We start from the raw sequence: 13,458 nt of genomic DNA, 5'->3' as shown, positions 1-13,458 counted from the left end.
GTTGTTGGAGCGCCAAATTTGTCTGCCTCCACCTTGATCAAATACACCAAAGCACCACCTGCGCCACCATTTAGGCCTGCTTTTAGGTAGTTTAAAGCAACACTGTGTCATATGTCAGTTTTTCCTGATTATGGTGGTGCCGTGTGGACAAAAGCTGTAGTGTTTTGACAAAAATCAACCACATCCTTTCGTCCTTATAGCGAAAGGAGGAAGAGAGTATCCTGTAAAGCAATTCAGGACATTTGTATTTTTTTGTGTGTCAGGGTTGATCCCATCCTCCTCAAAGTTGCTTTGTGCCAGTAAAAACGATACAGACCCCCTCAGGGCATGAAGTCCCATTCAACTACTGTACTTGTACGTCAATGTTTCATCAAAAGAGTTGCGAAAAAATTGTATTAAGGTTGATTTCTTGCCCAATGCTGCTTTAATATTTAGTGTAGTTTTTGTCACCAAATTGCAAAATGTGCTGGGGGCTCGGCAGCCGCGTCAGCCAGAACGTCCATCAAGTCAAAGCATACCAAATTCAAAAACTAAACTAGACTTGCCACCTGTGCTAACAATGAAGATGTGCCTATTTTTACACCGAGCGCAGTCTACTTTCCATTACCACATTGTCAGGTTTGTTGGAGGAGTGGCAGCTCCATACACTAACACGCGCAGTGAGGCGCATCAAGGTCCCAAAAACCAGTAGACTACATTTGCATCGGCACAAAAATGAACTTGCGCCTGTTCTTACGCCAAGCGCATGGCCAACTGCCTACCAAAATAGGGTCCCAGATGGTAGATATAACGAACTTTTTTTCCACTGCTGAGCTCAACGTTTTTCGGTATCACATGCAATGGTATCTGGGTAATACAAGTTTAATTATTAAAACTGAAGCAACAACTATATGAATTTTGTTTAGAGCTTATGTCATATGGTACATTATTACAAAATCCTTACTAGAAAGCTGTGATGTGACACTTGTACAAAGCGTACATACAATAATGCGGGCTACAGAGGGATCTGTTCTGCAAGTACATGGGACTAACATGAACCGAGGTGGATTTACCACTTAATAATGTTTTTTAAATGTATGAGGACCAGTACCGAAGACTGCTGGACATAATTCTGTGCTGACAATTTAATGCATAGATAATAGCTTTTTTACGCCCAAGATCAGCTCTTTCTTCTCAATTTCCATTTATTTGCCTTTGTAAAACCCAGTAATTTATAACCAGATTGACTACTTTTTAGAATCCTACATTAGGAAGCTGGCTTAATTACATGTTTAGAAGAGTTAGGTTCTATACCAGAGCTGCGTATTGATCACAATCGTAAGCAACAAAGGTTTTACATAGGAAACAGTGTCTGGTCAGACACAGTGAAGAAGAACATTGTGACTTGATGTGTATTGTTGCTTGTAGTGGGATGATATTCAAATATGATGGTATGCATGTTTGTTTTGACTTTCCCCCCTTATTGAACGATACCACCACAGAAATCCTGATTACAAAATTAAGGCTTATGCAGAAATGAGTGTACATAGGTGTACAGTGTACAAATTGTTACAGATCCAAAATTGGATTTGGCTGGTCAATGTTAAGACCAAGCTTGCATTTTATCAGTGGTTTCTTTCTTTCAAGTAGTTGTACTTGCTATGGCAAATTTTTGTGCAATATATCTGATAGATTTTCTATATTAACTCAACTCCCAAATTACTTTCCATCCATTGACAGTTCTCTGGTTTTCATGTTGGTTTTCATGTTTTATGTTGGTTACACCTCTAACTACTAGTGTAAATATACTCTGCACAGTCAGAACCTAAATTTGAAACTAAGCAAAGACATTCAACACTACTAAGCAATATAATAAGACACAACTTGGCAACAAAACACAACTGTCAGTCACATGTTAGAAAACTTATGCTCCCATAAAAACTGGGTGGGTTTCAACCACGGTAAACAGTGCCTGCTCAGCACAGACACAGAAGCGGCGACTCCGGGCAACCTTGCTGTCGTGCGTTTTACAAAACGCCAGCGATGCATACAAGAGCGAAACAGAAACTAATGTATCAATCTGATATTGATACTGAGTTGGTATTGAGAATATCAATATTTGTACAATTAATAAACCATTTGAATGGATTTGGGATTCTGTGATTAAATGGTCAACGAATATGCGAACACATTGGTCTATGAGTCCAGGATGAATAAGGACTATTTGTTAATGCGAGATAAAAATGAATGAATATGTAATAAAGAAATGTAAAGTACAATTGTCAAACAAACTGACCTTGGTTCTACTGTAGCTACGGATGTATAGTAATAAAAAAAGAAACATTTAAAATGAACCCCGAAAGCTCATATATTAATTAACAAAGACGTTAAATTTTACAAACGTAAGATGTAATTTCAGTTAGTTTTCATTCCTCTAAAAGCATTTTTGTATTTATTTTGTTAATGAAACATTTTTCAGGTCTTGGTGAACAAACTCGGCCCCCTGTCAAGAGAGCATTCTTCCCAAGTCCCAGAGTGGTTTTCGCCCACGCTGAGGCACCACGGACATGATCTTCATTGCTCGCCAATGCAGGAAAAGTGCCAGGAAAAAAAATCTACCATTATACATGGCCTTTATAGACCTCGCCAAAGCCTTTGATTTGGTAAATCGTCAGGCCCAGACATCTCCATTGAGAACATCCGACTGGAAGATGTGGACCACTTCCCATACCTTGGCAACCTCCTCTCATCAAAAACTCTCATCGATGATGAAATACACCATCACCTCAGAAGTGCCAGTGGGGCTTTCTCAAGGCCAAGAAGGAGAGTCTTTGAGGATCTCGATCTCCAGGTGACTACAGACTGCGGGAATTACCGTGGAGTCCTGTCCACCATAGGGAAAGCCCTTGCTCGGGTCTTGGTGAACAAACTCGCCCCCCTGTCAAGAGAGCATTCTTCCCGAGTCCCAGAGTGGTTTTTGCCCAAGCTAAGGCACCATGGACATGATCTTCATTGCTCGTCAATGCAGGAAAAGTGCCAGGAAAAAATCTACCATTATATACATTATAGGCCTCACCAAAGCCTTTGACTCGGGAAATCGTCAGGCCCAGACAGTGGTGCTACCCACCCTCAGAGGTCTGGACCAGGTACAGCAGGCATTCAAAGGCACTTGAGGCACACCATCAACGATGCCTCCAAAAAAGCTTTAGGATCAGCTGGGAGGACAGACGCACCAACACTAGCGTCTTGGAGGAAGCCAATATTCCCATCATGACTGCCACCATTGCCCAAAACCAGCTGAGATGGACTGGTCATGTTGTTCAAATGCTTGACTCTCTCCTCCCAAAACAAGTCCTCTACTCGCAGCTTGCTGAAGGGAAGAGGGCTCCTGGAGGCCAGAAGAAGAGGTTTAAGGACAACATAAAAAAAAACTTGAAGAAGTGCCACATTGACATAAAAGTCTGGGAAGATATGCCATCTGACACGTCGACCTGGAAAAACATCGTCCGTGAGGGTGTTGCACAGTTTAACGCTGACCTCCATCATGCTGGACAGGACAAACGCAAACTCAGGAAGGAAAAAGGAGAGATTTCACCAAACAGGACCAACCCAAACCACCACTACTACTTTCCCCTGCCCACATTGCAGCAGAATAATCGGGTCCAGAATCGGCCTCTGTATCCACCTGAAGACCCACAAGGCCCAAGAGGGAGGACAGTCATACTCGACTACGAGTGACCGCCGATTATATCACTGTAACATAATGAAGTCATACAATTAATTATAGACAAACTCTTATCCATTTACTACTGCAAAGTCGCGGACATATGTGAATTATCACTTTAAGTTGGAAAACCTGCAAAGGGGTGAGCGGCAAAGTAATACTGGAGTCTTACCTCAGGGAAGACAAATTAAACCTGGAAAATATGTTTAAAATATGTTTAAGTTTACATTAAAGCTTGAAATATTTTGGGATGTAAGTTGTATACATAAATACTGTAGAAGGAACCGTTGCTAAACATTTTTCTCTCTATCTCTGAAATAAGGGCGATGAGGTGTTGCAATTTTCTTGGCTGTTCATACAACCATAAAGTAATCAGACGTGAGGCAGCAATCTGACACACCTTTTACACGTATTGTCGGCTAAACAACATGGCATTCGCCATAATGCTAACGATTTGTTGATACACAACTCATAGCTGGCAAAAGGCATTCATTCCATGTGTCCTGTTTGCACAGAGTGGTCAGGTGCAACAACAGCTAAACATTCCTGTCCTGAACCCCCTCTGGAGACCTCTACACACATCATGTGACAATGATTACATTATTACTCACGCAAACACTGAGGCAGGTCTCCACTCCATGTCCCATTTCCTGTGCAGGTGAGCACAGCAGGGAAGGACAGCTCGTAGCCCGACAGACAGCTGTAACTCACACTGGTGCCCCATTCCCACACAGAGCCCTCCAAAAGGCTGTGAGGGATGGATGGAGGTGTCACACATGTCACCACTGTGGGTAAAATAATGGGACAGTGTTAATTACTTCTTACAGTGTTTCCAGTCAAGAGCACTCTAATACTAAAGTTGCAAGGATACTCAAGTCGTAAATCAAGCAAAACCAAGGCTGGTGAAAGTAACGACACACGAAAAAATATGGACCAGTATAGAACATGTCATCATCTTCCGCACTGCTTTTCCTGGACAGGGTCGCTGGAAGGTGCTGGAGCTTATCTCAGCTGAATATTGGCGAAAGGCGGACTACCCTGAACTGGTCGCCAGCCAGTCGCAGGGCACACACACAGACACAGCCACTGAGTGGGAACTGATCCCACACTGTCTGCACACAACTCAGGCGAGTGTACCACAACACCATCAGCGACCTAGTATAGAACATATTCTTGAAAAAAATGTTTGGGTTGACTTCCTCTTAAACATGTCTATTTTTTCCATTTGAAACATGACATATCACTGGCAATTAAATGTTCACTGAACATTTAGATTTAAAAACAGGGAAATAAGTAATAGTATTCATCAGTACAAATTACATTTCAAACATGAATAACAATGGGCAGTTAAATGTTCTCTGTACTTTTTAATTCAATAACAGGGAAATATGTAAAAAATATATCATACTCACCAGTAGAGGCCAGGGTTAATTTGAAACATGGCATGTTGAAAATAATTATTCACTGAACCTTTAGCTTTAATACAGAGAAATATGTAACTGTCTCCTTGCAAATGAGGCGAACACAGTTGTTGCGTATTTCAGTGAAAAAATAGTCAAATTTCCACCTTTCCTTAAATTGTCGGCCCTCGCTGTCAACTTTCCTTTTTTTTTTCAATGTCTCCATTTTAGAAACTGTCCAGAAAGGGTCATGCAAGGTTATGGAATTGTACAGAGTGCTGCTGCCATATTGTGTGTGAATGTGAAATTGCATTTAGAATGTAATTTATATGATTGTCAACAGGGCTACGGGCCAGACGTTATTAATTTTATGACAGAGGCTGCGGACCGGATACAATTTGACAATGGGCCGGACTTTGGAAATATCTGCTATACACAGTTTGTCATGTCATACATTAATAAACAGAGTGCATGAATCAATATAGGGATGTGGTAGGTTTATTAAATAGTACATTTGCATGATTGTTATTTTTATGTCCCACATCCATTATACATTGTTCTAATTCTAGTCAAACAATTTTAGCGTTCTGGGGATGCCTATACACTACGACACTAACAGGCACAACAGGACATAAGTGAGCTTCATTATGCGTTAAGATAAGATAAGAATGCCTTTATTGATCCCACAGTGGGGAAATTTTCATTGTTACAGTAGCAAAGATATAGGTCACACAGGGGCGGCGGCATAATGTGGCCATTAATGTATAACATTGACGGCAAACATTTAGAATCAAACCTGTGTAGATATACGCAGTAACATGTGTATATACACATGTGTATACACACCAACCTACATCTACATAAAAAATATGAGGAACACTCATTTCGGCCTGTACATAGTACAGAGGAAAAAATACTCTAAGTGACAGTGCTGCAGTGCTGTAGTGAAATGTAAGGAACAGCATTGGATAAAAATAAAACTAGACTAACAGTAGTGGGGAATGTTGAGTATTGCACGGTATTACAGTAGTGGGGAATATTGGGTATTGCACGATATCAATCAATCAATCAATCACATTTTATTTATATAGCACTTTTCATACATAAAAATGCAACTCAAAGTGCTTTAAAACATTCAAAGCAAAACATAGAATTATCTTCAATCAAAAGAAAAGATACATTATTTAAAAGTTGTTGAAAGCCAAACTAAAAAGGTGTGTCTTGAGCTTCCTCTTCAAAATATCAACAGTCTCTGCAGACCTGACGTCCTCTGGCAGGCTATTCCAAAGGTGAGGACCAAAACGGCTGAATGCAGCCTCGCCATGCATTTTGGTCCTCACCCTTGGAATAAATAAAAGGCCGGCGCCAGAGGACCTCAGGTGAGCTCAGGTGCAGGACTGCACAATTGCACTAATGACCGCCAGTTCGTAGAGACTACACAATGTTCTTGTTAAAGCGTCTGACAGCAGCAGGCAAGAAGGAACGGCGGAATCTCTCCTTTGCACAGCGAGGGTGTAACAGTCTGTCACTGAAGGTGCTGTGGAGTGCTGTTAGGGTGCCCTGGAGGGGGTGGTCCGGGTTGCCCAGCATTGATGACAGCTTGGCCAACATCCTCCTGTCCCCCACCGAGTCCACAGAGTCCAGGGAGCAGCCCAGGACAGAGCCGGCCCTCTTGACCAATTTGTCCAGCCGCTTCTTGTCCCGGGCCGAGACGCCGCCTGCCCAGGTGACCACTCCCTGGAAGATGACCGATGCAACCACCGAGTCATAAAAGTTCCTGAGGAGTGTCCCCGGAACCCCAAAAGACCTCAGTCTCCTGAGTAGGAAGAGTCTGCTCTGACTCTTCCTATAGAGGGCGTCTGTGTTGTCGCACCAGTCCACTTTATTGTTCAGATGAACACCCAGGTACTTGTAAGTTGAGACTCTCTCAACATCTGTTCCCCGGATATTCACTGGTGCAGGTGAAGAGTGCTGGCGCCTACCGAAATCCACCACCATTTCTTTGGATTTCCCCGCATTGATCAGGAGGCGGTTCTGCTGGCACCAGTCCACAAAACCCTGAGTAAGTTCTCTGTACTCCCGATCATCTCCACCTGTGATGAGGCCGACAATCGCAGAGTCGTCAGAGAACTTCTGCAGGTGACAGGTAGGGGTGTTGTAGTTGAAGTCCGAGGTGTAGAGGGTGAACAGGAAGGGAGCCAAGACAGTTCCCTGTGGGGCCCCCGTGCTGCAGAGGAGCACGTCAGACACACAGTCCTGTGTCCTCACATACTGTGGCCGGTTTGTGAGGTAGTCCTGGATCCATGTGGTGAGGTGGTGCGCCACCCCCGCCCGCTCCAGCTTGTCTCCCAGTAGGGTGGGCTGGATGGTGTTGAAAGCACTGGAGAAATCAAAGAACATGATCCTCACAGTGCTCCCCGCCTTCTCCAGGTGGGAGAGTGAAGTGTGGAGGAGGTAGATGATGGCATCATCCACACTGATGCCAGGCTGGTATGCGAACTGGAGTGGGTCCATTGAGGAGCTCACCAGGGGGCGCAGGTGGACAAGGACCAGTCTCTCCAGGGTCTTCATCAGGTGAGACGTCAGCGCCACTGGTCTGAAGCTGTTGAGCTCCTTCGGGTGGGGGGTCTTTGGCACCGGGACCAGGCAGGATGTTTTCCATAGCTGGGGGACCCTGCCCAGCTTCAGGCTCAGGTTGAACATGTGCTGGACAATTCCACACAGCTGGTCTGCGCAGGATTTGAGGAGCTGGGGGCTGATGCCATCTGGACCCGCTGCCTTCCTCGCCTTCATCTTCTTCAGCTGGTTCCTCACCTGAGATGTTGTGAAGGCCAAGGCTGGACAGGAAGGAGTGGTGGCTATCTGGTGTAGCTGGGAGCTGGAGACTGTGGAGAAAAGAGGGGAGGGGGTGACACGCCCAGCAGGAGGAGTAGGTGGAGACTGCAGCAGGAGAGACTGAGTGGAGGCAGGCATCTGATCGAACCTATTGAAAAAGAGATTCAGCTCATTTGCCCACTGCAGGTCCCCCCCCAGTCCGGGTCTTGGGTTGTCCGTGGCCTGAGATGGTCTTCAGGCCCCTCCAGACTCCCCTGGCGTTGTTCTGCAGCAGCTGCTCCTCCATCCTCTTCCTGTAGGACCTTTTCCCCTCTCTGATCCTCCTCCTCAGCTGGCGCTGCACAGTCCTCCGCTCCTCTATGTTGCCTGACGCAAAAGCCCTCCTCTTCTCCTTCAGGAGAGCTTTTATGTCTGGTGTGATCCAGGGTTTGTTGTTGGAGAAACACCTTACTGTCCTGGTGGGTATGGTGTTCTCCATGCAGAAATTTATATAGTCTGTAACAGTGTCCGTTAGGCTACTAATGTCTTCCCCGTGAGCATCGCTGAATACTTCCCACACAGTTGTGCTGAACCAGTCCTTTAAGGCCTCCTCGGCCTCTCCAGACCATCTCTGAACCGTGCGGGTCACAGCTGGCTGCCTGCGGACCAGAGGTTTGTACACAGACTGGAGAGCCACCAGGTTGTGATCAGCTTTGCCCAGCGGGGGGAGGGGCAGTGATGTGTATGCCTCCTTGGTGTTGGCATAGAAAAGGTCCAGTGTTTTATTGTCTCTGGTGTGGCAGGTGACATACTGTGTGAATGAAGGCAGAGAGGAGGAAGGGGAGGCATGATTGAAGTCACCAGAGATGAGTACCAGGGCATTTGGGTGCTGTGTTTGTAGCCTGCTCACTGCTGCAGTCAAGACATCACAGGCTGTGTCGCTGCTGGCAGCTGGTGGGACGTAGACGGTCACCGCGATCACGTGACTAAACTCTCGCGGGATGTAGAATGGCCTCATGCCAACAGCTAGCAGCTCAATATCCCTGCTGCAAAGCTGCTCCTTAATCGTGATGTGCCCAGGATTACACCATCTATTGTTCACAAACACAGCCAGCCCTCCTCCTTTCCTCTTTCCACTCTCCAGCGTCCTGTCCGCGCGTATGATTTGGAAGCCGTCCAATTCTACGACCGCGTTCAGCGTTAGCGTTGTTAGCCACGACTCCGTGAATAGCATCAGGCTAGCCTCCTGGAAGTCCCTCTCGTGCCGGGTAAGCGCCGCTAGCTCGTCCATCTTGTTGGGGAGCGATCTAACATTCCCCATGATAACAGACGGGAGGACGGGATGGTATCGTCTCCTCCTTTCCCGGCGTTTAACCCCCGCACGAGATCCCAGTCTCTTCCTCCTCAGCTCACGGGGGATATCGGGTCTCGCCCCGGGAGCCGGCGCATGGTTAGCACGGAGTGCTAACAGCTGATTCCGGCTGTAAACAATGGGGGCTCGGCTCCGAGCCAAGTCGCCGGACACGATCGCGCAAAAAATAGCCATCAGCAGCAGCAAGAATACCGCAGTTTGGGTGTCCATTGCTACGCAAGTTACGACTATAAATTATACGAAAAAGGTATGAGGTAGAGTAATATTAAAGAACAAAAACACACGAAAAGGCTCACCGATGAGCCGGAGCTACTGTAGCGGGCTGCCACTCGCGCGGCGCCGGAAGTGATCACAACTGCTCACAAGGACCAATCACAGCTCAGATTCAGAAAACAGGTCAGCCGTGACTGGTCATTGTGATTGGTTGTGATGTCATTTTCAGTCAACAGAAGACAAAATGGCCGCCCCCAGGGATGGCTAAAAATGACTGCATTTTGCTGCTTAACTTGTATTCCACAAACGCAAAATTAATCAGAATGCCATATTTCAACTAGCGGGCCTGCTGGGAACCAAAAAATACAGTATGTTTGTGTTGACTTCCTCTTTAAGAGTTACACACAGCTCCACAGATAAGGTTGACTTTTCTGGCAATGCCATTGCATATTTTGCTACTTAACTGGAGATGACAGCAATAGACAGATGTGGCAATGTGGGTCTATGGACCTTTTCAAAATCAGTACAAAATCAGCCCCTTAATACAAGCTCTCCATTCAAATGTTATTTGGGGGAAAAACTCAAATCACATTTGGTTTGTTATACCATACATGATGAGCCGATGATAGCCATTTTACCTGCCTCAGGATATTTAGTTACATCATTTTAGCCTCACTAGAGAATAACAGCAAAAGTGGAACATGCCACCGGGGAGTTTTCGGGTATTCATGCCAAGGCGTCTTCCATTTTTTTTCTTCATTGGCAGCTGATACCCCAAAAATTCTGCATAATATTCTTTAAATTTATGATGATGCTGAGCAAATGACAAAAGGGCTGCAATTCTACTAACTACTAATGTTTTGTTTAGCAATGCCATTTTCCCCAATTTTGCAGTCAAAACAGGTTCATTTGCAATTGTTTCTCTTTGATGCTAATGAGCAAGCAAAGAGATTCTCTTCAGATTGGAATTCCCATGCCCTTGCTCTAGAAGCAGATGCCCTTTACTTTGAATAGCCTCTCTAAAATGCCCAGCTGGAAGCTGTCAAGTAGAACGTTGGTCTGGATGTGATCAAAGTACAAGACCGATGGAAGGGAAGTATAAAAACATGGATATGTGGTAAAACTAAACAAAAAGTGGATTCGGGAATAGGGATTCTAATTAAATTGACTTTTTCAGCATTGTGCAGAATGTGCAAAACACTGGTTCCCTCGAAACGTTAAACTCCCTGTAAAGTAAAAATAAAACATCTTAGAAATTTGACACACCACAGAGAATAGTGTCAAGCCTGACCAATTTGAAGGAATAAAACCATCACCATGTAGATAAAAAGAGGCTCCAAAATCAAGAAAAAATAGAGCCTTATTGTTCTGGGACGCTGTGTGTGTGTCTGCTGAAGGTGCTGAAAACAGCCTGCTTGACTCTTAGAAAGTATTTGTCCCTCAAATCCTTTCTTGTACAAACACACTCTGTGCTCAACAGTCTGTAGTTTGAGCCACAGGCTGCTTAGTGTGTGCCTCTATGTTTAATAACCAGTTATCTTTCCCAGAATTGTCTCTGTGGCGCTAGATTATTGGAAGTTGTCGACACTGCTCCAAGGGTTGGCGATCTAGCGAGGCCCGCTAACCAATTAGTCCGCTAGCTCATTAGCCCACAGACCAGTGTCTGCGTCGTCCAATAAATCACTGCCTCACTCTGTTTTGTGTTGTGTGTGGGTTCATATCAAATCGTGGGCAAGTGATATCGAAGACAGGCAGGTTAGTGAGTGGACGGGTCATTCAGAATAACGGCGCTCAGTACTTATATAACGGGGGAGGGCCAACTAATGCCAGAAAGCCTATGTGTGTACTTGGGCTTGGCTTTAGCCACGATGAAGCTGAAATTGTGAAAAATACTCAAACACTATGGGCCCTATTTTTCTGCCCAGCGCAAGTGTAACACAAAGCACACTACAACTGTCCGCATGGGTGTACTTTCCTTTTTTTTGTTGTATTTTCATAGATGGGCGCAGGTAAAAATGTGTCTTTGCACCGTTGTGGTAGTGAACGCAGCTGACTTGTTTCCTGGCCAATGTAAGCGGCTCCCTCATTCCCTCCAAATTCAGCTCAGGAGATACACACATTGTGGAAGCAGAAACAGTCTCACTCGAGTCCATTCAGAAGGTTAAAAGGCGCAAAGTTAATTTAAAAGGACCTGCAATCTGACCTTCACTGGTGGACAATGTTATCTTGGCTATGGCGATTACAGATCACCGCTGTGAATTGCGTACTTGGAGACCACCTTCCACCCCGATCGCTCTCCTTATGTGTGTGACTCCGCCACTCGAACCCGGCATAGCTGCGTTGCAGCCCAGGGAGGTGTTTTAAATAATATAATAAATATATATGATGATAATGATGTGTTCAATGAATTGATTTCTACAATGATTCAGAGGGTTTGCTGCATGCTGCTGTCATATGTATGGAAGAAATATCATGACACCCAACACACACGTCCGCAGAGCTCTGAATCCGTCTGATTGCACCTCGATCACATTCACCAAAATTACGTTCCACCACCTGTGCCACAATTTAGACCTGCTCTGAGCTGGTCTAAGCTCCCGTTTACTTTCAAATACCCCATTGTCAGGTGCGCAAGATATGTGTAAAAGAAAACGTCCTTGGTATGCTGGAACGCCCAGCATGGCGCAGCACGGTCTGCCAAAATTCCCCATTAACGTAAACTAGACTTGCACTGGCGTGAAAATAATGATGCACCATCTTTTTTACGCTGAGCACACATGCATTGTCTACCAAAACAGATCCATATATCTCAACAGTTCAGTACCAGATGGTTCTTAAGTCTTTGCACATGTTTTCAGCACTTTCAACATATTTAATGTATTTAGAAACAAATCACTGAAGTCCGTTTATTGGGACTTTATGCTGAATCAAACAAAAGAAAAGCCAGCCGCATAAAAAGACTAGTGGCAGTACTGTCTGTTCGCCTTAATATCTTCTCATTCAATAAGGAATCAAATCAAATTAAATCCCTGGTTTGTTCTCGAAAGCCTTTTGAGATAGCCCATGTGAATAGAGGCAGCAGGAATGAAAAAAAATGAATTTACCTTCCCTCCCAATGACGCATGATGAATGCCTAAATTAAAAAAGAACCCATTTAGTAATCAGACTGCGCTCTTTACTCTGTATTTTATTAATTTGCCCCTTGAGAGAAATAAGTGCTGTTGCAGAAGTGAGAGCAGTGGAGTGAGTCATAGGGATCCTCTGGCTGGCTGACTAATGCATGCAGGTCAGCAGGAGCTGACAGCGTTCTGGCAACCACCACGGTCTAAGGAGACGCTAAGGTGTGCTCACTTTAGTGTCTGTGCACAAGGGAGATGGATGGGCAATTAAATACTCTCGTATGGGTGCATGCGTGCGCAGTGTGCAGGCTTCTGTGCAATGAAGAAGGCCTAACTCCTAGGCTGCATTTACGCGGTAAAACATTATTAACTGTCTGCTGCAAAATGCATGACAAATAAGTTTCTTGCAACTTTAAGTTGACAAGAAACAAATGATAAAGGATCAAGTTAGTTGCATTTGTCATCATCATCATCACATTTTATTTATATAGCACTTTTCATACATAAAAATGCAACTCAAAGTGCTATAAAACATTCAAAGCAAAACAGAATTATCTTCAATCAAAAGAAAAGATAAATTATTTAAAAGTTGTTGAAAGCCAAACTAAAAAGGTGTGTCTTGAGCTTCCTCTTAAAAATATCAACAGTCTCTGCAGACCTGACATCCTCTGGCAGGCTATTCCAAAGGTGAGGACCAAAACGGCTGAATGCAGCCTCGCCATGCATTTTGGTCCTCACCCTTGGAATAAATAAAAGGCCGGCGCCAGAGGACCTCAGGATCCGCGAGGGCTGGTATGATAAAAGCAAATCAGATAAATAAGATGGCCCAAGACCATT

General features: G+C 44.7%; 1 protein-coding gene across 7 annotated transcripts in view; it reads right to left on the bottom strand.

Annotated features, from left to right (window-relative positions):
• Positions 1-13,458, bottom strand: part of LOC147144176 (CUB and sushi domain-containing protein 3-like) — a 708,031-nt gene that overhangs the window by 71,965 nt on the left and 622,608 nt on the right. For all 7 annotated transcript variants that reach the window (XR_015087709.1, XR_015087711.1, XR_015087710.1 and 4 more), the window contains exon 61: positions 4,315-4,488. Coding sequence is in view for 4 of the 7 variants with exons in the window: in XM_086037006.1 (XP_085893132.1) it covers positions 4,315-4,488 (174 nt within the window). In the remaining 3 variants the exon portion in view is untranslated. The remainder of the gene's footprint in view (positions 1-4,314; positions 4,489-13,458) is intronic.

Source organism: Filicampus tigris, chromosome 8 (assembly GCF_054856515.1).
Source record: "Filicampus tigris isolate MCC_2025a chromosome 8, RoL_Ftig_1.0, whole genome shotgun sequence".
NCBI classification, from domain to species: domain Eukaryota; kingdom Metazoa; phylum Chordata; class Actinopteri; order Syngnathiformes; family Syngnathidae; genus Filicampus; species Filicampus tigris.
The sequence above is the reverse complement of the archived record's forward strand: the minus strand, read 5'-3'. Positions and strand labels throughout refer to the sequence as shown.